This window comes from Pygocentrus nattereri, chromosome 9 (genome assembly GCF_015220715.1).
Source record: "Pygocentrus nattereri isolate fPygNat1 chromosome 9, fPygNat1.pri, whole genome shotgun sequence".
Classification (NCBI taxonomy): Eukaryota; Metazoa; Chordata; class Actinopteri; order Characiformes; family Serrasalmidae; genus Pygocentrus; species Pygocentrus nattereri.
This window is the reverse complement of record NC_051219.1, coordinates 22,700,017-22,727,898: the sequence shown is the minus strand read 5'-3', so window position 1 is coordinate 22,727,898 and position 27,882 is coordinate 22,700,017. Positions and strand designations below refer to the sequence as shown.

The window sequence follows — 27,882 nt, the reverse complement described above, 5'->3', positions numbered from 1 at the left end:
CTGTCTGGTGGTTAGCTTATTCTGTAAGTTCCTGTGACTCAAACAGAGACTGTAGAAGGAACAGATATGTTAAAGCTGTGTAGATGGGACATATCAACCTTGTGATTACATAAGCACTACCCAAGAATTACCCAAGCAATTTGGCAAATGCATCATTTATTGGACATTGAAAAGCTATTTACATGACACCCTCAGTCCATGTTGACTGTGTGCTCTGGGGTTCCCTGGGGCTTTTAAGCAGTTTTTAACATTAATTTTGTGAACCATGTGAGCTGAGAGTCTGCAGGACGTTCGTGAGAACAGAGAAGAAGCTCCTGATTGCCTGTTGGTTCTCTGGCTGCTGTTTAACCGACACCAGCAGATTCCCTATGCTCTCTGACTCCTCTGGTGCCCCCTGCAGGAGCTCTGCCAGAATCAGCGTACCGCCCGCGCGGCTGTACATATAGGCCTTCCAGGGCACAGCATCGGTACGGGTGAAGGCCAGCGTCTGGATCTTCACCAGCTGGAAAGCAGCCTGCAGTGTCTCTAGTGTTTCAGCAGGGCGAGGAATCCCCAGAGCCTGCTGGTGGGCCACTTGCAGCTCCAACCACAGCCTTTCAAAGGCCTCATGGGATAGCGGAGGACCCATGGTCAGATTCAGCTCTTCAGCTGCGTCAGCTATACAGGACAATTCTTCCTCAATGGCTTCTGTAAACAATGATGGAAACAGGAATAACAAATATCTGCTCAGATATCTACTTTCCAAGAAGAAGCTTTCCAAGCTTACCACAAATGTAGTCACTCAACCAAGATGTGTTCGGTGTCTGAGGTTTGCTTCTGTAGTTATAATACCGGGGCTATGAGGCTAATGTAGCTAACAACAAAAGCTTGAAGTAAATTCAGTTTCTAAACACATCATACATGTTAGAAAGTAACTGCTGGAAATGTGAAAGGACTGTGTACTATGAATTGCTGAATTTTGGAGACAAAACGTTTAGGATTTTTAGGCAGGCTTGAAATCATGGCTCGACACTGGGGCCATAAATACCAAGACTCCTCTACTTACTCTATAACATTGCACCTTAAATGGTGCAGGAATTACATTTTGGCAAATACACAGCTGAAGAGAGGCTGCACATTTCTTGGAAGTGGGTGCAGTTTTGGCACCACCAGTGAACACCACCAGCGTCTCAGAGCACAAATTCATGCAAATTTGCCTAGGTGGTTATTAACACATTTTTCTGTGGTGTGACAAACTCATCAATCAATCATTCAGCTGTTTCATTCAGTCTCATTGCAACAAGTGTATTAAATCAAGCACCTGGCAATGCAGTTTTCTTTTATAAATATTTGTGAAAGAAATTGTGAAAGACACTGTGCCAGCTGTAAAGTTTGGTGGAAGAGGGATAATGCTATGGGGTTGTTTTTCAGGGGTTGGCCTAGAACCCTTAGTTCCAGTGAAGGGAAATATTAATGTAGAGGAAATCTAAATGGTGTAGAAGAACTTGACTGGCCCTCAGAGAATCCTGACCTCAACCCCTTCGAATGCCTTTGAGATGAACTAGAACAGATATTTGTGAGCCAGGCTCTCTCGTCCAACATCAGTGTCTGACCTCACAAATGCTCTTCTGGATGAATGGGCAGAAATTCTCACAGACACACTCCAAAATCTTGCAGAAAGCTTCCTAGAAGAGTGGAAGCTGTTATAGGGGGCAGAGTCATGGCCTAGAGGTTAGGGAACCAGCCTCGTGACCGTAAGGTCGCCGGTTCGATCCCCAGAGCCGACAGTACATGACTGACATGTCCTTGAGCAAAACACCTAACCCCCAACTGCTCCCCAGGCACTGCGGATTGGGCTCTGGGCAAGTGTGCTCACTGACACCTACATATTACACCTTCATAACCTTTTATGACATTCCATCCTAAACCCATAGGCATTAATATGGAGTTGGTCAACCTTTGCAGCTATTAAGATTAAGATTAAAGTGACCCTTATTAGTCCCACAATGGGGAAATTTCAACTCCCCAACAACCCATCCGTGAAGTGAAACACCACATACACACTAGTGAGCACACACACACTAGGGGGCAGTGAGCACACTTGCCCGGAGCGGTGGGCAGCCCAATCCGCAGCACCCGGGGAGCAGTTGGGGGTTAGGTGTCTTGCTCAAGGACACCTCAGTCATGTGCTGTCGGCTCTGGGGATTGAACCGGCGACCTTCCGGTCATGAGGCTGGATCCCTAACCTCCAGCCCACGACTATTTTGCATTCCTTTCTAATTTAATACAGTTTTCCTTTCCAAATTCTATTATCAGTATAATCTGAGTATCCATCCATCCATCCATTATCTAAGCCGCTTCTCCGTCAGGGTCGCGGGGGGGTGCTGGAGCCTATCCCAGCAGTCTTCGGGCGGAAGGCAGGATACACCCTGGACAGGTCGCCAGTCCATCGCAGGGCAGACAGACAGACACAGACAGTCACTCACACACTCACACCTAGGGGCAATTTAGCATGTCCAATTGGCCTGACTGCATGTCTTTGGACTGTGGGAGGAAACCGGAGAACCCGGAGGAAACCCACGCAGACACGGGGAGAACATGCAAACTCCACACAGAGAGGACCGCCCGGCCGGGGAATCGAACCCAGGCCCTCCTTACTGTGAGGCGACAGTGCTACCCACCATGCCACCGTGCCGCCCATAATCTGAGTAAGAAGTGCAATATTTTAAATTTGAGTACTTTTTTTTTTAATTTTGTGGTGCGTCCTGCTTTTGCTTTAAGCTGTATTTATTTTGTTTGTGTACAGCCCCATTTCCAATGAAGTTGGGACGTTGTGTAAAACATAAATTAAAACAGAATATGATTTGCAAATCCTTTTCAACTTATATTCAACTGAATACACTACAAAGACAAGATATTTAATGTTCAAACAGATAAACTTTATTGTTTTTTGCAAATATTCACTCATTGAAATTGATGCCTGCAACACGTTCCAAAGAAGTTGGGACAGGGGCAACAAAAGACTGGGAAAGTTGAGGATGTTTGTTTAATTGGAAACAGGAGAGTGTCATGATTGGGTATAAAGGGAGCATCCCTGAAAGGCTCAGTAGTTCACAAGCAAGGATGGGGCGAGGCTCACCACTTTGTGAACAACTGCGTGAGCAAGTAGTCCAACAGTTTAAGAAGATCGTTTCTCAACGTGCAATTGCAAGGAATTTACAGTCCATAATACAATCAAAATATTCAGAGGATCTGGAGAAATCTCTGAAAGTAAGCGGCAAGGCAGAAAACCAACACTGAATGCCCGTGACCTTCAATCCCTCAGGCAGCACTGCATGAAAACAGACATCATTCTGTAATGAATATTACCACATGGGCTCAAGAAAGCTTCAGAAAACCATTGTCAGTGAACACAGTTCATCGCTCCATCAACAAGTGCAAGTTAAAACGAAAGCCATATATCAACAACACGCAGAAACACCGCTGGCTTCTCTGGGCCCAAGCTCATCTGAGATGGACTGACACAAAGTAGAAAAGTGTCCTGTGGTCTGAGGAGTCCACATTTCAAATTGTTTTTTGGAAATCATGGACATTGTGTCCTTCAGGCCAAAGAGGAAAAGGACTGTCCGGATTGTTATAAGCGCAAAGTTCAAAAGCCAGCATCTCTGATGGTGTGGGGGTGTGTTAGTGCCCATGCACTGGGCATAACTTGCACATCTGTGAAGGTTTTAGAGCAACATATGCTGCCATCCAAGCAAGCAAGTCTTTTTCAGGAACGTCCCTGCTTATTGCAGCAAGACAATGCCAAGCCACATTCTGCACGTGTTACAACAGCGTGGCTTCATAGTAAAAGAGTGCGGGTACTAGACTGGCTGAGTGCGGGTACTAGACTGCCTGTCCAGACCTGTCTCCCATTGAAAATGTGTGGCGCTTTATGAAGCGCAAAATATGACAACGGAGACCCCGGACTGTTGAGCAAGTGAAGTTGTACATCAAGCAAGAATGGGAAAGAATTCCACAAAGCTTCAACAATTAGTGTCCACAGTTCCCAAACACTTATTGGGTGTTGTTAAAAGAAAAGGTGATGTAACACAGTGGTAAACATGCCCTTGTCCCAACTTCTTTGGAACGTGTTGTGGGCATCAAATTCCAAATGAGTAAATATTTGCAAAAAACAATAAAGTTTATCTGTTTGAACATTAAATATTTTTGTTTTTGCAGTGTATTCAATTGAATATTGGAGGATTTGCAAATCATCGTATTGGTTAAATTTGTTTTACACAACGTCCCAACTTCATTGGAATTGGAGTTGTAAAAGCTTATGATCAGTTTCACACATATACTTCAGTTTGACGAGAGAACTAGACATAGTATAGAATCTTCAATGTTTCTTTATTTTAATTGTCATACCTTCTTTGTTTTAAATTTTCAAGATTTTAAAACTTTCTATTGTCTTATCATCCTGCTGGTGTGGGTTCCTTCTATTTCAGTGATACTTACAAAAGCCATTTGTGTGCTATCAGCGCCATTTTCAGACCTGTGAACACGGTGTTTATTATTCAGTTTGCGAATTAACGACCAACGCTGTTGTGTTTTCTCTATGATTTTGTTCTCTTATCAAAGCAGAAATTATACTAATCCTATCTTAGTTGTATTTCTCAGGCTATAGCTCAGTGGCTAGGTTAGCGGTCAAGAATGGTTGCCATTACAGGGATTCCCAATGATAAATGATGTATTAGTGTAATGCATGCTGGGTATTGTGGTGAGAAAACAATGGTGACCGTTGGGGAGAGATATTCTTCCATTATTTGTTAGCTACATTAGCCTCTTTAGCCTAAAACGCAGTATAGTTAAAATGCCAAATCAGTCTTGGCTGAAGGTTAACATTTGGAGTTAGAATGAGTAATTAAAGTGTGTGTGCTTTACTCAACATTTAAAAATGTTATTTTTACAGACAGGTTCAGTGACTGTATTTTCTCTGTATACGTTTGTGTTACCTGTCCTCAGTGTCTGTTCAGGTGGACTCAGTTTGAACTCCTCTGCTCCATCCTTTTCTTCTGCACTGTGAAGCTGCTGGACGGAGTTTTCAGCAGAAGTGTTCTCCAGACAGGCTACAGTTCCACATAGCGGACCGAGTGTGTTAAAGCTAGACGCCCAGATATTGACCGGCTCCTCTGGCCGCCCGGTCAGAACGGTCATGGACGGGTCAGACTTCGGGCCCAGCAGGACCTTCCGGGTTTCATCCACTCCACTCTGCAGCAGCCGGTAATACATCAGGGCACGGTCGCGCACGCACATATCACTCTCCTCCTCTGTAAACAACAACAACAAAGATAAAAATCAATCTAAAATAAAAAACTAAAGGTAACAGAAGACATTATATCAGATCATCAGGGCTTGATCTGTTCTTTCACATCTTTCACATATTGTCACTGTGGAAATAAAACCTCATACCTTTTCATATTCTGCCATAATAAGAAAACATAAAATGTATAAATTTTATGACAAATGAACCAATAAATGTGATCCACAATTACTTGGAATGAGACCTTTTTACAGCAACGACACAAACGTTCACATGAGATTTAAAGGGGTTAAATTTTTTTTGCTCAATTTTGTCCCCACCACCTTCTGAAATGCAATTTTGGCCCACTACTTTCTGAAATGCTCAATTTTGTCCCTATCCATTTTTGAAATGTCAGATTTTGTTCCCAATACACTTTCAGCTCAATAAATATTTCACCATTAATTAGATGTACTATAAATAACTTCAATTATAAATTAAGTTGTGATTTGTGTTTATTTCCACAGCAAAGTTTTTACTATATATATATCTCACTGCACCCCTCAGCACAGAGTGTTGTGAGACTATATAGTGTCTTAAACACGTTCATAATGTGTTCACTGTACCAATACAGTAATGTAACAGACGGCCCAGTATATCCTGCATCTCGGCTGGACGGCACAGAAACAGCTTCACCGCCGCCGTCAGCAACTCCATCTTCACCACTGAGCAGAGCTCCACCTTCAGAGAGTCTATAAAACCCTCCAACACATAGGGGGCACCACTGATTTGCTCTCCATACTCCCCCAGCAACCACAGCAAAGCCTGCTTCCCCTGAGTGAGAGAGAGAGATAAGACGATGACATGAAGAAGTGAAACATAATATTTAATTAGCTTGTGCTGAACAAACCGCAAACCAAAGAAAGCATGTGATAAAAGAGGCTGTGGATTGCTTAAATCATTGAAAGTTATCCAGAAACCATTCAGCGCTTGTCTTTTCTGCTAAAGTCTCAAGAATCTAACACTAGGACAGTAACGACCATGACATTAAAAAAAAAAAAAAACTGAACTGGACGCTGTGGGGTGTACTACAAAATTTTATGACAAATGAACCAATAAATGTGATCCAGAATTACTTGGAATAAGACCTCTTTAGAGCAACGACAGCAATCACAAAAACATCTTGAGCAGCTGCATGCACACACACACGCACGCACACACACGCACGCACACACGCACCTCTTTTCATGCTCTACTTGCATCTATCTGCTAACACTGTGTTGACACTGTTTACTCAAGTTTTACTACCTTGGTAACTGCTGTGTTTATGTATGTCATCTGACTGCATGACTCACAGATCACAGCATGTTAAATATCACTGCACCTTATTCTCACCAGTTCATATCCAGAAATGTGTGCTGTGTCTGCACTGCACTGTCCTGTCTGTTTACTGTGTCTAATGTCTGTTTAATTTATCGTATTTATTATATTGTTTCTAGCTTAACTTTTTTCGTTTGCACTTTGTATTTTTTGTTCCTTGTTGCACGATACTGTTCCTGGAGGAACATAATTTCACTCCACTGTGTACTTGTACATAGATGGAATGACAATAAAAGACTCTCGACTTGAGCTGGTTGATGTGTTCACGGCACTTGCTAACGTTGATAATGGGCTAGTAGAAAGTAGGAAGAATTAAATCTGGCAGACCTTTTCCTTCTCCAATATAAGGCACAATCAGTGCAGATCTGTTTAGAATTTTGTGATGTGTTGTTGAGCATAAAGATCTATTCTGCTTCTTCACCGATTACAGAGCTTGTGTTAGGTAGACCCTTAACAGTTCAGATGCAGCTGCTTTGACGCAAGTCAAGCTAGCCTTGTTGGAGAAACTGCGCTTCTGTTAGCTGCACTGTGGCCAAAGGAAGACTTTTTAGAGAGACTGAAAACTGGCAACCCTCCATTGCCGCTCTGTTAAATGCAGCAGAAGTTCGGACCTTCAGTAACGTTAACATGGAGTATAATCACTTGTAACTATGAATTGTGTTTTCTTTAGACTGAGCCCTTCATATCTACACAGGGAGTAAATCCTTATCCAACAGAAGCCACCATGAACGTTGCTATAGGAGCCCAGAATGGGCAAACGAAACACAGGGTCCAGAATGGACAAACTGAAATGAGCATACATTTAAAAAACAAAAAAAAAAAACAATAAACCTTGTGTGTTGTCTTTGAAGCATATTGAATCAAATATAGTTTAAATGATTTGCACATTGTCGCAAAATGCCTGAAGTCACGTGTCCTGATTAGCATTCACCAGGAAAAGCACCTGCAGGGAAAATTAATGCAAACTAGCCCAAGCCTTTCCAGGTCTGATGCAAATGCAAAGCCTTTTTCTAAATATAACAGCTCCTCACTTCATCATCCTGAAGGCTTTCATCACAGCCTTCCACAGCCTTGCAGACCGCCACAGAGCTCTTCGGGCAGAACCACACCAAGTCCCTGAACGTCTGGATCACCGCTACACGGACACAGAACAGAGAAACACAAACAAAAACAAAACAGAGAGGACAGTTAGAAACATCATTTGGCATATTTACCCCATTCTCAAAAAAGTGACTGTCTAATATTTGCTTCATTAGTTTTAGCACAGCTACCTCTTTTCGCATCTCTAATGCAAAAAAGGGTAATTAAAATCAAAGGATTCTTGCAAAATGCAAAAAACGTAATACAGTCAAAAAGATTAAAAAGCATTCTTGCAGAAGGTTAAAGAAAAATGAAAAACCAAACTTCAGCCGATGGTTCTGCTACGGAAGGAGAAGGCCCTCTTCATTTATTAAGTTTCAGGTGACAAGTCGGCTCCCGGTTCGCCAAAATGCAAAGATTCAACACATTACATCAGTTTTTATAATGTTTTTTGAATATGGTCAGTGCCCCTCCCCAGGGCACTCTCTTCACTCCTCCTCTCCAACCATCCTAGGGTTTCCATTGGCTATCATTATATTCACTATGTTAAATTTACTTTTTGACACCTCTATGCTTTGTCTGAAAAGGACCATTATGACTCTTCATAATGGCTTTCTCAACTCTGAGCTGGACATCTTCTTAATTCTTTGAGTTACGACCGATTCCTGTTCGCTGCTTATCTGTTTCCTCACTAAAGCTAGCTTACTTTTTAATAAAAAGGCCGTATTTCTTACAGCTCATATCTGCTCATCTCTCAAGGCTTTCTAGGGCTGCAAGAATGCCTGGTACAGACCCCTCTCACCTAGAAGCCTGAGGCCTGTTTTCCTACCTAAGACAGACTGGGCCTTAGTTACAATGACTCTATACTCTATTTTAATATTTTCTAAATTAATAATTGCTGCAAATCTTTTATTAATAATGACTCAAGGATATATTTTATCATTAAATTCCTTCACTAACTCCATGCCTGACTGTATATTCACATTAGCAGCTGATAAAGCTACAGGCCTCCAGGCATTTCCTATGGCAGTGTGTGATTTAGCGACAGATTTAGCAGGAATTTTCTCAATGCAAAAAATTACATCTAATTACATTAGATCTTTATATAATTTGTTTATCTAATATTTCTTATTATGAGACTGTTGTAAGAATACTAAAAGATTAACTATTAAAGACTTTTTTCATTATTTAACTATTATTAAAGACTTTTACTTGTTTCAAGCAATTTCATCTAATGAAAGGGTTTTATTCCATTGACAGATCATTCTTCTTGTTTTAAGCATTATTTCTTAAAAATAAGCAACATTATCTTCATTATTTCGCAAATCAATTAAAATGATCTGCCAATGGAATAAGACACTTTCACTACATAAAATTATTGAAAACAAGTAAGAATAATCTAGATAATAAATTATCTAGAAATAAGTGACAATTACTTTTGCAACAATCTTATAATGAGAAATATATATATATATATATATATATATATATATATATATATATATATATATATATATATATATATATATACACACACTGACTACACTGTTGATGTTTTTTTTACTTGCCAAGATAACATTTTCTGCTCAACATTATGCACATGAATTATGACGCGGTGAAGTGACAATCTAACTGACTGGCTCAAACAAAACTCTTGGATCAATCGTAGACATGGCAAGGTCCCCAGCCTTTGCCATCTGAACGTTTTTCCACCGGCATTTTGTACCTATTCCCAATAGTATGTCACACATTTCAATAAAAACAATTCATATTTTAAACAAAACAGCAATAATATACAGGGTGAGTCAAAAGTCACAGGACACTATTTTATTTTTTATTTTTCCCTTTTGTTTCTGAAAAAAAAACTGTGCCCTGCACTTTTGACTCACCCTGTATACATTTTATATATAATATCATATATCATATTTTAACATTTTCTTGTCACAAGCATACTCGTAAGTGGAAAAATTTGTGAATGTATGGTCAGGCATCACTCCTGTCTCAGAGCATGTGTAGGAGTTCAGTATCAAAAACAGACTTTACTATATGGCTTCTGACTGTGTGACTCACTGTTATCTACATACATGGACTGAAGCACAATAGCGTAGCTAGAAACATTAGCAATTGCTACTGTAGCAAACAGATCACCATTTCTCTGTAAGAAGTAATGCTCGTTTGCAATGTGGCTAAACACACAAGATTCACATGTACGTGCTTAACTAGAGTTGTTTGGGGGACTTTTCAGCCATGCTAACACACGTTGCATCCATGTGGTAATGACAGGCTTGCTGAAAAGAGTACAGCAGCATTTATTTTTGCCATAAAGAAATCGAGTGCAGACACAGAGGTCCTAAAATGGGCATGAGAACTATAAAATGACGCATGACTTTAGAGGTCTACAGAACAAAGGTCTTTAACAAAAGCATCAGATTCCAGGGCGACTCAGTAGTCTCAGTGGAGACACAGTATTCTGACGTGCCTGCAAACAAACCACACCAAAACCAATAAAGAGCAAATATTAAGAGACATTTACACAGCTGTCTGTATTCACATATCTGAGTGATCAGATTGCCTCACCTGAGGCAATGTGCTCTTGTTTCAGTGCCAGCAGTCCTGTCAGTATGTCCAGACACTTCTCATTGTAGGTTCGTCCAATGCGACCTTCATGGGAGAAGAAGAGTTTTGATTGTTTGGACTATGAAGTTAATTTTGTGCAAAAACCTTCAAATAAAATAATGAAATACATAAGCAAAATCTTTAGTTTCAAAATGTCCACAATATGTTGCAAATTTGTTGCAAATGGAAATAAAAAAAGAATTAAATAAAACTTGTTTTTTCAAAAAGATTACCTCTCATTTTCACTCATTTTCCCATTTATTTCTCAGTTTGCAGGGCTTTGCTTTTTTCTATTTGCTGATATTTCTTTCATTTCTAAAATATTTTGATTTGGACACTACAGACTCGAGACTTGAATTGAATTGGGCTTGCACCTCAGAGACTCAAGACTCAACTCGGGCACGCACCTCAGTAATTCAGATTCGCACCCCAGAGATTCAAGTTGGACACAGACCTCAGAGATTTAAGATGTGACTTAGACTCACACCTCAGAGGCTGGAGATGTGAGTCGGACTTGCACCTCAGAGACTCGATTTTGACTCGCACTTCAGAGACTCAAGACTTGATTCGGACTTGCACCTCAGAGACTTCACTCAGATTCACACCTCAGAGGTTTGAGACTTGTCTTGAACTCACACCTCAGAGACTCGAATTGAACTTGCATATCAGAGACTCAAGATTTAGTCCTCAAAGGTTTGTCTCAGACTCACACCTCAGAAACTGGAGACATGACTCAGACTCACACCTCAGAGACTGGACTCAGACTCACACCTCAGAGACTGGACTCAGACTCACACATCAGAGACTGGAGACATGACTCAGACTCACACCTCAGAGACTGAACTCAGACTCACACCTCAGAGGCTGGACTCAGACTCACACCTCAGAGACTGAACTCAGACTCACACCTCAGAGGCTGGACTCAGACTCACACCTCAGAGGCTGGACTCAGACTCACACCTCAGAGGCTGGACTCAGACTCACACCTCAGAGGCTGGACTCAGACTCACACCTCAGAGGCTGGACTCAGACTCTCATCTCAGAGACTGGACTCAGACTCTCATCTCAGAGACTGGACTCAGACTCTCATCTCAGAGACTGGACTCAGACTCTCATCTCAGAGACTGGACTCAGACTCTCATCTCAGAGACTGGACTCAGCCTCTCACCTCAGAGACACAAGACGCAACTCTGACTCGCTCCTCAGAGACTCAAGACTTGACTCGGACTCACACTTCAGAGGCTCAAGACTCAACTCGGACTCGCACATCAGAGTTTCAAGACTTGACTTGGATTCACACTCCAATGGTTCAAGACTCAACTCAAACTCGCACCTCAGAGACTCGACTTGGACTTGCATGTCAGAGACTCAACTGGGACTCACACCCCAGAGACTCAATACTTGACTCAGACTCACACTTCAGAGGCTCAAGACTCAATTCAGACTCACACGTCAGAGACTCGGAACTTGACTCAGACTCATGCCTCAGAGGCTCAAGTTGGACACACACCTCATTGACTTGAGATGTGACTCAGACTCACACCTCAGAAACTCGAGTCAAACACGCACCTCAGAGACTGAAGAAGTAAGTCGAACACCTCAGAGACGTGACTCTGACTCACATCTCAGACACTCAATTTGGACTCGCACCTCAGAGACTCGACTCGGACTTGCATGTTAGAGACTCAACACAGACTTGCACCTCAGAGGCCTGAGTCTTGACTTGGACTCGCACATCAGAAGCTTAAGTCAGACACACACCTCAGAGATTTGAGAAGTGACTCAGACTCACACTTCAGAGACTCAAGTCAAACAAGCACCTCAGAGACTTGAAACATGACTGGCACTCACACCTCAGAGACTCAAGATGTGAGTCGAACACACACCTCAGAGACTCAAGATGTGAGTCGAACACACACCTCAGAGACTAGAGATGTGACTGGGACTTGAACCTTAGAGAATCGAGATGTGACTCTGACTCGCACCTCAGAGACTCAATTTGGACTCACACCTGAGACTCAACTCTGACTTGCACCTCAGAGGCCTGAGACCTGTCTTGGACTCGCACCTCAGAGACTCGGGACTTGACTCAGACTCATGCCTCAGAGACTCAAGACTTGACTCGGACTCGACCTCAGAGACTCGAGCAGCCAAACTGTTCCTCCAGCATCCAGTTTATGATCTAACATCAACTGACCTCACAAAACAGAGAAAAGGTTCTCTGAGCTGTGCAGCAGAATCCCTTGAACAAGAAACATGACAGTCAAGAAAAATAAATGTTAGAGAGAAATAGAATTTATATTGTCTGTTTACACACAACAAACCTGATAGCTACATTTATATAATGTTCTTAAAATGTTAACAAAATTGTTACATCAAGTTCTCTCTGAAGGACAATCAGCATGTACTGCCCTCTTCAGACACCTAGGAACAGCTTCACAATCACGTTTTCTTTCTTTTTTTCACTCTTTTCAAAATACAAAACCACCAGCATCACACACACTGCTTCTGATTGGCAGTTTCTGGGCCTGTCGTGCGCTGACCTATGGACTCGCCTGAGAACATGAACGGTGATCGACACCAAACTGTAGTGTTGTATGTCAACCCCAAAAAGACACTACAAATTTATGGCACAATTGCCTAAACTGTAGGGCTGAAACATCAATTGTTTTATATCGAAATTGCAGTACAATTTTCTAATCGCAAGAGCTACAATTTTTAAAAAACGATAGCCTACATTAGCAAAACTGCTGTCAATGTTTTAGATGGGGAAATTTAATCTAATACTAGAGCTTGCGAACTGCCTGTAGATGAGTTAGACCAATCAGAGGTAACCAAACCTCAATGTGTTTTTTTACATCACAAGCACAGCTTACTGGCATTTTGGCTCACTACATTCAGTGTTACGGTTGGACTCCACCAAGGTTGTGCCTCCATGTCTCCACTCCTGTTTGAGATATTTATGGACAGGGTGTCAAGGCGTCCTTGGTCCTAGCCCGGAAAAGGATGGCATGCCCACTCCACGTAAGGGAAAAGGACTTGCCCCAAGTGGAGGAGTTTAAGTATCACATTATCTTGTTCACGAGTAATGGGAAGAAGGATCGTGAGATCGGCTGCAGGCTGGGACAGGTGGCAGCAGTAAAGCGGTCACTGTACAAGACTGAAGAGGTGAAGAGAGAGCTGAGCCATAAGACAAAGCTCTCTGTTTACTGGTGGGTTTACATCCCAATCCTCACCTATGGTCATGAGCTGTGGGTAATGACCAAAAGAATGAGATCACAAATACAAGCAGCGGAAATGAGCTTTCTTCACAGTATGGTGGGCTACACTCTACTTGATATAGTGAGGAGCATGGTCATCCAGGAGAAGCTCGGAGTAGAGTCACTACTCATCTGCATTGAGATGAGCTGGCTGAGGTGGTTCAGAATGTCTGATCCGGATGCCCCATGGACACCTCCCAGTGGGGGTGTACCATGCATGGCCTACTGGGACAAGACCCCGGGGTTGTTCTAGGAGTTGTTGGAGGGATTATATCTCCATGTTGGCCTGGGAGCGGCTTGGGGTCCCCAGGAATGAACTGGAGGAATTTGCTGGGGACTGGGATTCTCTGCTCTCCCAACTGCTACCGTGACCCTATCTGGACTATGCAGTTAATGATAGTGATGATGATTCAGGGGTCGAGCTTCAAGCTAAAAAACGTAGATATTCTGGTCCTCTTAGCAAAAAAAAAAAGGCCTGAACCTGAATTTATAGAAAATTTCAAATCATAGTCATAATATTAGTCAGAAAAATCGCAATTAGATATTTTCCCCAAAAATTTCTTAGACCTTCTAAACTTTCACAATGGGCATCACAAACATTTCGCATAGTCTGTATCCAGCATAACAAAGACCATATAAAAATAATACAGAGTGGGCTCCTTCAATATGATAGAGTTCAGCAGATGTGAGAATGTAAATAAAAGTGCAGACCACCTAAACATTAACCTCTCTCAGCGCGGTTCTCCTTTGACCAGAAAAGCCTGTAATCTCAAACAAACAAAGCACTTAACACCAGAAAGACAGGAAGCAGTCTTCTGATGATGGAGCGATGAGGAGAATAATGAGGAACAATCTTCTACAAACCATCTGGCAGCGTTAACATTTACACAAAGCCATTCGACTGTGCAGCTCAGTGCTATAAAAGGGAAACAGGAAATGAGAACCATTTCTTCATTAACCAGTCATAACCTCATGACTGCTGCCTGCCAGATACAGTCTCTTTGCTTAAAAAACATTTACATGGTAACCTTCAATATGCAAACAAATGTGGAGAAACACAGAAACAATAGCTGCAGAGCTGCAATCTGATATGCAGCACCCAAAACCACACTGCACTCACCACAGTACTTTCCACTGGAGAGAATTCTGGGTCAGACATCCTATTCATGCAAAATGCTTTAACTTCATGGGCCTCTAAAGCATTTCTACACCTGCTGTCTTCAGAGGTGACACACTAATTTAGAGTGGCTTGGTGCAAAATGCTTTGATTCTGAGAAACCTGTTCACAGTGGTGGTGACAGGTGGTGATGTCCACTTCTAAAAGCTCCTTCACAGAAATGTATTACATGAAATGATTATGAATACACTGCCTGATGTCTGAGACACTTATGGTAGCGTGAGAAGATTTTATCCTCAAAATCTTTTTAAAGTGGAGGGATATGTAATATGCAGTGTGTTGTGAGGTAAAATAGTCCCCAAAGAAAACTTATTATTTCAGATTTTCCTATCATCAACATTCCATATAAAACTCAGAAGACACATAAAGGTTCACTTGTAGTCACAATTCAGTATGTATTACCTACAACTACAACTATATGTACAGTGAGTCCAAGAAGTATTTGATCCCTTGCTGATTTTCTTTGTTTGCCCACTAATAAAGACACTATCCTTCTGCACTTTTAATGGTAGATATATTCTAACATGGAGAGACAGAATATCAAGACAAAAATCCAGAATATAATTTTAAAGAATATATTTTAATTAATTTGTATTTCAATGAGGAAAATAAGTATTTGATCCCTCTTGCCAAACACACTCAATACTTAGTGGCAAAGCCTTTGTTTGCAAGCACAGCGGTGAGACATTTGTTGTAGTTAACCACAAGTTTAGCACACACACCAGGGGGAATTTTGGCCCACTCTTCTTTGCAGATCCTCTCTAAATCACGAAGGTTGGTGGGCTGTCGCTTGGCAACTCTGACCTTCAGCTCCCTCCATAGATTTTCGATCGGATTGAGGTCTGGCGACTGGCTGGGCCACTCCATGACCTTAATGTGATTTTTCTTGAGCCAATCCTTTGTTGCCTTTGCTGTATGTTTAGGGTCGTTATCATGTTGGAAGACCCAACCACGGCCCATTTTCAGATCCCTGGCAGAGGGGAGGAGGTTGTCCCTCAGGATTGTGCGGTACATGGCTCCATCCATCTTCCCAGTGATGCGGTGAAGTAGCCCTGTACCCTTGGCAGAGAAACACCCCCAAAACATTATGCTTCCACCTCCATGCTTGACGGTGGGCACAGTGTTCTTGGGGTCATAGGCAGCATTTTTCTTCCTCCACACATGGCGGGTGGAGTTGAGGCCAAAAAGTTCAATTTTGGTCTCGTCTGACCACAAAACCTTCTCCCAATAACTTGGTTCATCTTTCAAATGATCATTGGCATACTTGAGGCGCGCCTCCACATGTGCTCCCTTCAGCAGGGGTACCTTTCGGGCACTGCAGGATGTGAATCCATTGTTGCGCAAAGTGTTGCCAATTGTTTCCTTGCAAACTGTGGTCCCAGCTGCCTTCAGGTCATTTGCTAACTCCTGCCGAGTGGTTGCAGGACGATTTCTGACCGTTCTCAGCATCATTGCCACCCCACGAGGCGAAATCTTCTTTGGAGCACCGGGCCGAGGTCTGTTGATTGTCATGTTATACTCTTTAAACTTTCTGATAATTGCACCAATAGTTGTTACTTTCACATCCAACACCTTACTAATCTTTTTGTAGCCCATTCCAGCTTTGTGAAGGTCAACAATTCTGACTCTGAGGTCCTGTGACAGCTCTTTGGTTTTACCCATGTTGGAGACTTGAAATCTGTGTGATCTGTCTGATTCTGTGGACAGGTGTTTTTCACACAAGTGATTAGTGAGAACAGGTGGCTTCAGGTCAGGTAACAAGTTGATTGGGAGTGTCTAACTGGTCTGTAAAAGCCAGAACTGCTAATGAATACTAAGGGATCAAATACTTATTTCACTCCATGAAATACAAATCAATTAATATATATTCCTTAGATTTATTTTCTGGATTTTCTTTTTAATATTCTGTCTCTCCATGTAAGAATACATCTACCATTAAAAGTATAAAATGATCATGTCTTTATTAGTGGGCCAACGAAGAAAATCAGCAAGGGATCAAATACTTCTTGGACTCACTGTATGTATTACAGCTACAATGCAATATGTATTAACTAAAACTACAATTCAGTATGTATTACCTACATCTATAATTCAGTATGCATTACCTATAGCTGCAATAGCTGCCTGTGCCAGTTCAGTAGACACGTCAGTGCAGTAGCTCTTCAACTCCTCCAGAACCAATGCCACATTCTCATCATTCACCAGCTCCACCAGGATCTCCATCTTCCGGAATTTTATGTACCCAGGCTCAGAGTAACCGCAGAAGAAGCGTTTGTAGTGGTTTCCGTACAGAGCCGGCTGACTGCGCAAAACCTGCTGCACGTGACATAGTCCAGCAAACCGCAGTTCACGAGACGCAGAACCACAGGTGGCCAGCAGAGGGCCATGGACACGTAGTAGGGCGTCGGCCTGGACTGCGGGGTGGGCAGTGGCTAAATGCAGGAAAAGGCGGAGCGTTGCAGCCATGACAGGTGCGTGAGCGCTATGGAGGAAGTCGTCCAGCAGGCTGAGGATGTCAAAGAGCTCATCATTGCTACGAGGGCGATAACGGAGGAGGAAAGTCAGAACTTCACTTTGAGCCCAGCTGTCCAAATCTTTCAACCTAAAAAACAAGGAACAAGGCCAATCACAGCCTGTGATTATACTACACTAGTACTTCTGTATTTAAACCTTCTGCACATCATCTCATCAGAAGCTAATAATCACTTGTATATTTTTACAAAATCTGAATAACGAACATCTCATGTTTTACGTAAACATTCAGCAACACTTTATAACAGACCCAAATAAACAACAACTTCCCTAAAAGTATTTAGTTACATGTCAATCACACAGATTCGTTGCTGGAACAAAATCAACAAAAAAAATGAACCACTTAGTGACATGAATAATTACTAATTACTTTGAACAGTGAAAAGAAAAAATATTTCATTATTTGACATTGATAATGCACATTAATATAACTGAATATCTTAGTATTCACTTAATAACATAAAAAAGTTCACAATTAAGACTGAACTGTTTGTGTCCTGTTTTATTAGTAGTTATTTACTATTTGCTACTTTTACATGTATTAACTATTCCATAATGATTTGATAATTATGCAACTTTACAGTGTATTTATAATGATAAATTCTATTATGTATTATACAAATACATTTTGGATGCTTCTGCACTAAATAATGCAAGACCAATTTCTAATCTTCCTTTTTTACCCAAAGTCTTATAAAAAACGTTAATTACTAACAATTACATGTGTATCTAATGTCAAACAAGTTATATGAGAAGCTTCAATCAGGTTTTGTTTCTAGTACTGAGACAGTGGTTCATGTTTTGAATGAACTGAATGAAAAACAAAATCTGGTCTTACTGGATCTTAGCCCAGACCACAAGATTCTAATCCACCATCTTGGATTCCGGGAAATCATTCATTAAAGAGAAATAACATTGTTTTGTGGCTTCCCACAGGGTTCAGTTTTAGGGCTCTTGCTTTTCATTTTACGTGTTAGCTTTAGGTGAAGTCTTCATGAAACATAAACTTTCATCGCTATGAAAAAACAAAACTGAAATACTGATCGATGATAGCAAAATTCAAAGCAAGCTGCGTTACAAGAATCTCTGCTCTTTATCTTTACATACCAAACCTGCAGTAGAAACCTGGGTGTGATCTTAGACTCTGAGCTCTGTTTTGTCTGCAGGTAAGCAAGTATGCAAGTATCAGCTGGGTGGAGGTGGTGATTAGTAGGTGAGTCTGACCTGTTGAGCAGGTGATGCGCGATCGGTTTGTTGATGACCACCCCTCCCTCGTCTCTCAGGATTTCCTCCAGTGCTCGGAGGCTGTTCACCATGACAACAGGGTCAGGGTCCCTCAGCAGAGAATACAGCTCATTCACCATGCTGGGATCTGTAGAGTCATCACACCGTTCAATCCCACAACACATGCTGAACCTTTAAAGCAATAGTTCAGTCAAAAAACTGCCCCAGTTTCCATCATCACCATCAATACAGTGGATCAGCTAAGAGATGTTTGGTGCTTCTTTAGTTTTCGCACTGGAGCTATGAGGCTAACATAACAAAAGTTTATACTCCACCATCGTCCACTGTCCAGAAAGAGAAACCCGGGTATGACTGTAACACTTATTTGCCTTATTTTCTTTACCTTGTAGGTTATTTACGTTATACTTTTCAAAGTTTTATATACACAATACCTGTATTTGTCTGTTACAAATAACTGCAGTGTGGAATTCGGCTGCTTACTAACAAAACAAGCAGGTTTGTGTCAAATACAAAGATTTCTGTGATTACAACATGGGCCACTAAGTGTGTAGATAGGTTGTAGTGTTGTATCTATCTCAGTGTTGGCCTGAGGGTTGTAGCATTGTACCTATCTCTGTGGTATGGTCAGACTGTAGCACTGTACCTATCTCACTGTTGGTTCAAAGGCTGTGTCATTGTTCCTATCTCAGTGTTGGGTCAACGGCAGTAGCGCTGTACCTATCTCAGTGTTGGGGTGAAGGCTGTAGCATGTATCTATCTCAGTGTTGGGCTGAAGGCTGTAGCATTGTACCTATCTCTGTGTTGGGTCAAAGACTGTAGTACTGTACCTATCTCAGTTTAGGTCAAAGGCTGTGGTGTTGTATCTATCTCAGTGTTGGGTCAAAGGCTGTAGCATTGTACCTATCTCTGTGTTGGGCTGAAGGCTGTGCATTTTAGCACAGCCCAGCACAGCAACTCTCCTCACGTAGGATGCTTTATCCCTCAGGCCACTCAGAATAGGTTGCTGGATGTATTCAGTTATACCTGGCATCCTAAAACAAAAATAGTAAAAATAATAGGATAAACTCGTCCCACAACCTTCTGAAGAACCATGACAGATCTCTAAAGCTACATTTCAGAAGAGCAGAAAGCAAAAGTTCTCCTTCTAATCCTTCTCAGATCAGATTAAAAGGATAAAAACCAAAGAGACTTTTTAAGGAAGTGCTGAGTTAAACAGCTGCGTTTTCACATGTTTATTAAAAGTGAGCTCTGAGCTTGACTGTCTAATAAAAGTTGAACTGAGCTCCACAGTTTAGAAACAGAATAACAGAAAGAGTCTCTCCACGTTTTCTGTATTTTATGGAAAGTGTTTGCAGAGGGTCAGTATCTGCAGATCTAAGATCATAAACAGACAGACATTCAGGAGCCTTAAGGTCATTTTAATCTTTAAAAACCAGCAGCAGAGCTTTAAAATCTTTCCTAAAAGATCCAGACGGTCAGCGCAGCGTGTAAACGGGTGATCTGAGTGCTCTATGCTGGTGTTGTGAGGATCTGTGCTGCTGTGTTCTGTATAAGTTGTAGAGGATAGACTGTTTTCTCCAGTAAGAACTCTGATTCTGATTTTTCTGACCAATACTGCTATTGTGATTTAAATGTGACTGTTTTCTATTAATTAAGCACCAGTCCTTTTTTATGTTTGTTTGGTAGTTTTGTTTGTTATGTATCAGTCAGTGTTGAACTGAACAGACCTGAAGTTGCACATGTTCCTCAGTGCAAGGCCGCGCACCATGGGGTTGGGGTCAGCACAGTCTTTCCGCAGCGTGTTGATGGCCAGCAGGGCCAAGTCGGGCTTACGGCTGGCATAGGTGACCATATAGAGGTACACCAGTTTCTTCTGGACAATGTCAACTGTAGCACTGGCCTTTACCATGTCCATAAACAGAGAAGAAACATCCAGACCCTGAGTCATCGACCTGAAACCAAAATACCAAAATTAATTGGTTTACTGGTTACTGTGTATGTGTATATTTATATATATATATATATATATATATATATATATATATATATATATATATATATATATATACACACACACACACACACACACACGTATACACACACATACATGTATACACACAGACACACACAACCCCATTTCCAGCTGGGACACCAACTGGAGCGTAAATAAAAATAGAATGCAATGATATGCAAATCATGTAAACCATATTTTTAAAGGAAAATGCAGCAAAGACACCATGTGAAATATTGAAACTGAGGACTTTTTCTGTTTTTTGAAAAATACACGACTGAATGAATTTGATGCCAACAACACATTCCAAAAAAATTGGGATGGGGGCATGTTTACCACTGTATTTCAGCACCTATTTTAACAACACTCTGTAAGTATTTGGGAACTGAGGAGACACTGCTGTAGTTTTGAAAGTGAAATGTTTTCTCGTTCTTGTTTAATACAGGATTTCAGCAGCTCAACAGCTCGGGGGCTTTTACCATATTTTTCGCTTCATTATGCGCCAAGTGTTTTCAGTGGTGACAGTTCTGGACTGCAGGCAGGCCACTTTAGCACCTGGACTCTTTTAATATGGAGCAATGCAGACATGCAGAATGTGATTTTACATTGTCTTGCTTATATAAGCAAGGCCATCCTTGAAGAAGACGTCGTCTGGATAGCAGCATATACTGCCAAAACATGTACATATTGTTAAGCATTAATGGCGCCTTCACAGATGTACAAGTCACCCATGACATGTGCACTAATGCTCCCATATACCATCATGAATTCTGGCTTCTGAACTGTGCACTGATAACAAGCTGAGCAGTCTTTATACTGGAGGACAGTGTCCATGATTTTAAAAAAAAAATTCAAATGTTGATTCATTGGACAACAGGACACTTCTCCACTTACCCTCAGTCCATTTTAAATGAGCTCAGGCCCAGAAAAGGTGGCAGTGTTTCTGAATCCTATTTATATGTGGTTTCTTCTTTTACTTTTAGAGTTTTAACTTGCATTTGTGGATGCAGCGACAAGCTGTTTTCAGTGTTTTTCAGAAGTTTGTCTAAGCCCATGCAGTGATTTCTTCTACTGTATGTATATATAGGTTTGTTTTTAATGCAGTGCCGCCTGAGGGCCCAAAGCTCATGGCTCGCCAATACTGGTTTTCAGCCTTGTCCCTTACATACAAAGATCTATATGTCATAACATGTAATTGTTTCAACATTTGATATGCTGTCTTTGTACTATTTTAAATTAAATATAGGGGTTAAATGATGTATATCAAATAAAACCATTTTGCATGCTTAAGAAAACCTTTTTTGCAGATTAAAATTGTGTATTACTCTGGATGTACCTTCTTTTTTAATGAGAACCATATTTAACAACGTAAATCTAAAATATTCTTATAGGGAAAAACAGTAAAAGCAGGAATGAACAACACACAGACAGATGTCTATATACTATCTAGAGCTAAACAATTTGGGGGGAATTTTTTTTTTTAAATAATAATAATATTGTATTACTATATTATTATATTTATGCTGCTCTTTTACTACAAACCCATTCATGTATATACATATGTACACATTTTTATTTACTTTATGTTGGTGTTACATACTTGCTTACATACGTAAATGCTTTGGAGTTCTTTAAAAGTGTTACACAGTCACAATGTTTATGTGCACTTTCACAACCATCATTAAATATTTAAACATTAAACAACACCACCACTGGCTGTTCAATAATGAGGAACACAAACAGCAGTGTTTTTAGGGCATGTATCTACCACACAAACGTTTGCAATGTTTAACAACGTCTTTTACTCACTGCATGGATCTTGCAATATTCAAGCCTGGATGTTCACCTGATCTAAACAGATTATGCAGAATTCCTTGAATTACTCCAGTTTCTTGATTAGGCTTACTTATGCATGGTGTTTTTAAGGGTCTTATCACTGAATACTGCTTTTGACTTTTATTACATGTAGTAATATTCAATTTATAGAACTCTTTTAGTGCATTTAGTCTAGACGGCTACTGCTAATCAGTTGTTTACCTGCCTTGATAAGACAAATTTGTGTGCCTAAAGAACTTTTTTGTATGACTGAAACATACTGGATCTAAATTTATAAACTGTAGCACTGAGAAAAAGGAAACATGTAAAAATAACATACTTGGAACAATATGTATTGCAATTGTGAAAAACAACAGGAACAAATCGTAAGAGGTTTGAACTTTAACATTCACTTTGTTCATTTATCCCCAATAATTCACAATCCCGATGAAGAGGCGCTATTAGCACTTGTGCACTGTTGAGAGAGAGGATATCAACACCAGTACAAGCTCACATTCCAAAAAAAGGGCTGAGATGGTTTGTTATGTAAAGATAAAGCTCAGTGTGATCTACTATGTGATTTTTAATACAATCAGTTAATTCTTAAAAAAAAAAAAAACAGCAGCAGAAACAGCAGGGGGTGTCAGAGCCTCAGCATACAGAGGCATCTACCCCAACCAGGAAACAAACACAGCAGTGCTGCTGGAGTTTTTAAACACTTGTGTCACTGCTGGACTGAGAACCAAAAACATCCAGCTAACAGCGTCCTGGGGGAGTGTCCTGTGTCCACTGATGAAGGACTAGAGGATGATCAACACAAACTGTGCAGCATCTCTGACTTTACATCTAAAAGGTAATCCAACATGGTAGGAGTGTCTAATAGAGTGGACAGTGAGTGGACACAGTGTTTAAAAACACCAGCAGCACTGCGGCGTCTGCTCTACTCACACCAGCTCAACGCACAGTAATGTTGTGATTGGCATAGTCAATCGATAATCAACATAAAATTTGATGAGTAAGTGGATAATCTGCCCCAATTTTCTCTTCCACATTGTTCTAGGAGAACAGCAGCACTAAAGGTTTATGGATGCAGATCCTGTGGTGCTGACCTGATGACCCTAATGATGTAGTTTCTATATCGGAGTCGGTCAGTCTGGACATTTGGGTTTGATAGTGCCCTCTTCAGGTCCTTCACTGTCTCCTCAGAACCAAAATACGGCATTCTGGCTACCTACAGAACCCTGAGAGGATACAACAGTAAAGTGAGAGAACATGACAATATAACACTGTAGAACACAGAACAATCAAAACAATCAATAATTAAAATAAACACTGGTTAATTTATTTGATTTCAACCCAAAACACATCTCAGGCATGTTTACAAAAATATAAACATCTCTTGGATCCATGGATTTAGGACAGCTAGTCAAGCCAAGAGTTCAAACTATACAGTGTTTTAGCTGTTAGGCCGCTGAAGCTGGAACAAACTGCCAAAAGATGTTAGATAATCTCCAAATGTGGCAATTTTTAAATCCACGTTAAAAACATTTCAATTCTATTTCCTTACAATTGAGCTCTAAAACTTTCATTTTATTCTTACTGCATGTTAGCAATGCACGTTGTATCTTTTCAGCACTTTATCATTCTATTCCATCAGTAAGACTTTCTGTCTTACTGTTTATTTGTAATGTTTTCCACTATTTTTTTCTTTTTATTGAAGAATAATTCAAAAACTTCCTCAATTTTGTTTGTTCTTGATTATTTTCCACAGAGATATACTCTCACAAAAAAACACACACACACACACGTACACACACACACACACACACACGTACACACAAGAAAACAGACAAATTATAACTAGAAACTGCATAATCATGATGACAGAAAAATATATTACAATTAGATTCAAAAAATAAATAAATAAATAAATAAATAAATAAATAATTAAATCCCCTCAGTCAGCTGGCACAACCTGAAGAGAATTAAAATATAAAAAAGGGATTCCTTTAGGAATAAAATGTTGCAGTATTGCCTTTCAAGGTGGATCTTATCTTTTCCATAGTAAGAAAATGTATGATATTCCAGAGCCACATTGAAATGGAAGGGGGTTTTGAAGACTTCCATAGTAGCAATATGTGGTGTCTTGCCAATAGAGACTGAGCTCTGTTGAGCAACGGTAAATCAGTGGAAAAACTAAATATTGCCACAAAAGAGTTCTTATTAATGTTGGTTCCTAAAACCGTTGTCACAATCTTAAAATATTCAGATCAAAATTCATGTAAATAGGACAAAAAAGAAGATGTGACTTAAGTTACATGGAGTGGCATCACATTTATCACATTGACAGCATTCGGATAGAATCTGGATAGCTGGGACTTGAACTGAATCAGCTGAAGTCTTGCACAAAACGAACTTGAACGTATTTTGTTTATGGCGTTGTCCCACCATTGCTCTGTGAAAGTAGTACCTAGCTCATGTTCCGAAGCACTTTAAATTTTAGTAAGACAGTGTTGATCTAAAGTCATGATATGCGAGTAAATCTTAGATATAATAGATTTCTGAAAGGGGTTCCAAGTCAAAAGGTCATCCCATGATTGTGTGGTGGGAAGACGTGTATAATTTGGAAAAAGGGAAGAGAAATGTTTCCACTCTTAAGCGTCTTCATTTTCAGTTGACTTATATTTATGTAAATACAACTATAATGAGCTATTCAAACAAACTTATGGTCCCTTGAGAATAGAGATGGAGAAGGATTTGTGCCAGATTTAAAAACACTCACTACAGTGGAAAAATGTGAAAGGCACACAGCATTACTGTTCCTGAGTGAGATGCAGAATACGAGCCAAAACGAATATATAAAATAGAAAATTATATTTTAAATACAAAAACTACTGCTACTACTGCTTTCCACTGTGCATAACTTTAATCAGTGTTAAATCAGTGTAACAGGTCTCTTAGTTTTCATTTTGGTATGTTTTCTGCATGTTAATGTTTAAATGCAATCTCATGTAGGTTCTGCAAATTCTTAGGATTTAGACACCCCTCTGGTGGAAATGTGTAACTGCATGCAGTGTAGTTCCTTCCCCAAGCAGATGAATCTGAAAACTGGACCGACACAAAGTGATTCTGTACAATAAAAACCCTATACCATGAACACATAATAAAAGAGCTGTTGCTACACATTAAAAATCCACCCACTTTGAGAGCTGCAAGCCCTGCAGGTCAAGGTCCATATTTTCCTTTCTGATTACAGCTCTGTCTGTAAACGCACCTTCATCACAGAGCAAATGATCACATTTTACATATTTTAACTAGAGCTGGACAGTGAAATATGATACTGCAATACTACAAGAAGTTTTCACGATACACAATGTGTCACGATTTTTATTTTTTCAGACACGATCAGTTGGAATAGAGAAAAAAGAACAACATTTTAAAAATACTAATAAAAACTGATGATTTTTATTCATTATTTGTCACTAAATCCAGCTGAACATGACTGATTTGCTCTCTTTATAATGGTCAGTGTCTACAAGCATTGCAGATATACAGTAGGCTACATGACATGTTCAGAAAAGCATACTGTCTTGTATATTCATCATGATTACCAGCCCTATTTGAACATGCTCCCAGCTAACTCAGTTCAGTGCCTATACTATACAGTTCAGAGTTCAGTGCCTTTACCAATAGAACTCAATATTATAATATTTTCCAAATTTGTCACAGCAACAGATGAATTAATAAACTTAATTAGCTATCATTAATTAAGTGCACAGCAGGTAATAAGTTAGCAATAATAAAGTAAATATGATAGCCTTAATAAAGTAGATGAACCTATGCATTAATGAAGTAAATGCATCAGGATTAACAACCATTCATTAGCATCAATCATCGTTAGCATTAATTAACATTAGTCCTCATCAGCATCAATGTTGTTATAAATTGGTTTTAATAAAGTTAATCGGTTGGCATTAGTGAAGTGAATCGGGAACTATTAATTAAGTTAATAAGTTAGCCTTAGGTGTGGGCAAAATATTTTAACAATCCATGATATGCAGTGAAAAGCAAACTGTAACATAATTTATTACAATAATAAAAAATATTGTCATATTGCCCAAACTTAGATACCATTAATGAAGTTAATAAGTTAGTAAAACTCAAGAACTCATGCATTAGTAAGGTTAAACACCTTATGCTCTTTATTTTTTATGTAAAGTTAATACACTAGCATTAGTCAATGTGTTAGCATAACAGTTAATAATAATAAAAATGTTAGCAGATTAGCCTTAATAAGGTTAACAACTTCACATTAATGAAGTTATTATTAATTTTGAAATGTACTGAATGAAACCACCATAGAAACATATTATGAATTTTATAAGTGAATGAGGTGGGACATATGATATTATTTTATTACTATGATAAATACACTTTCCTGACTATCATCAGTACTTAAGGAGCAATGCCTAACTACGTCAAACTTTCAAAGTGAGCATAATCAGCATAATTAGGCCTGATTAATTAGATTTAACGCAGCACATTGTGCAGCACAGCACTGAATACAAAACACTGTAGTTGTATTATCATTATTATTATTATTATTATTATTATTATTATTATATTATAATAATATCATCATCATTGTACTTTTTATGTGTGGCACAACAGGTCCTGTTTTGTCTGTTCCAACTTATTAGATCTCAGAGAAACTAAATATCGTGATGCATAACGTGGATTGTGAAAATGTAGAAAATTAAGTATTATTATAGAATATTTTTGTAATCTGATTCCTGAGTCATCCGGCAAGGGGTGCGGTGGGACCTCAGAGCACTGCCTATATCAGATAATCTATATTTTGTACAGGTTTTTTATGTTGTAAAATATATTATTAAATATAAACCTCCGTGACTAAAACACACAAAGTACATCCATATTTTAAAATCTCATCAACTGAACAAGAAATATTTGCCATATATATCGTCTTATTTGCCAGCTTCTTGCTCGAATTTTCCGTTCCACCTTAAATGGTGCAACAGTTACATTCGGTCGCCTGAGATGTTCTAGTAATAACTGCACCACTATTTAAGGTGGAACAGTCCATTTCGAATAAGAACCTGGTGAACAGGAAGCCAGCTTAAGCCTCGACTACTATTATTATTATTATAACTTATTGTAATGATAATTTCCGAGAGCGCTGCCTACTCTACAGATTCTCAACTCTAAATAACTAAACTGTTTAAAAAAATCAACCTGACTATGCAGACTTAGCATTAGCGTCGATAACCATTACCATTAGCGAGAATAAAGATGAACTGCAGGTCTAAATCTGAATGTCACTGTTTCAGCTCAAATCTCAGGTTTATAGACGATCTTACCTGCTCAACCATCAAACTGGAATCTCTATTTTTCATCTAGAACGGCTTTAAATGTGTAGAAATATTTATTTATGCAGACATCACTCAGTAGATGTGAACGTTAGCGTCAAAATCAAAACTTCCTC

The 27,882-nt window shown here is 39.8% G+C and overlaps 1 protein-coding gene across 1 annotated transcript; it reads right to left on the bottom strand.

Annotated features, from left to right (window-relative positions):
- Positions 1-136: 136 nt before the first annotated feature.
- Positions 137-27,882, bottom strand: ap4b1 (adaptor related protein complex 4 subunit beta 1). Its single transcript, XM_017693358.2, has 11 exons — positions 27,758-27,882; positions 23,489-23,620; positions 20,281-20,505; positions 19,454-19,584; positions 18,533-18,680; positions 16,882-17,378; positions 10,301-10,384; positions 7,675-7,778; positions 5,890-6,097; positions 4,977-5,291; positions 137-687 (listed from the first exon to the last, which is right to left on the bottom strand). Exons 2-11 carry the CDS (start codon positions 23,599-23,601, stop codon positions 251-253), a joined length of 2,262 nt encoding a protein of 753 aa, XP_017548847.1. The 5' UTR covers positions 23,602-23,620; positions 27,758-27,882; the 3' UTR covers positions 137-250.

Coding starts and splice junctions, on each gene's coding strand:
- ap4b1 (XM_017693358.2), bottom strand. CDS start 23,601: ATGCCGTATTTTGGTTCTGAGGAGACAGTGAAGGACCTGAAGAGGGCA. Junction 20,506..23,488: donor TACATCATTAGGGTCATCAG/GTCAGCACCACA, acceptor TTTTGGTTTCAG/GTCGATGACTCAGGGTCTGG. Junction 6,098..7,674: donor AAAGCCTTCAGGATGATGAA/GTGAGGAGCTGT, acceptor TCTCTCACTCAG/GGGAAGCAGGCTTTGCTGTG.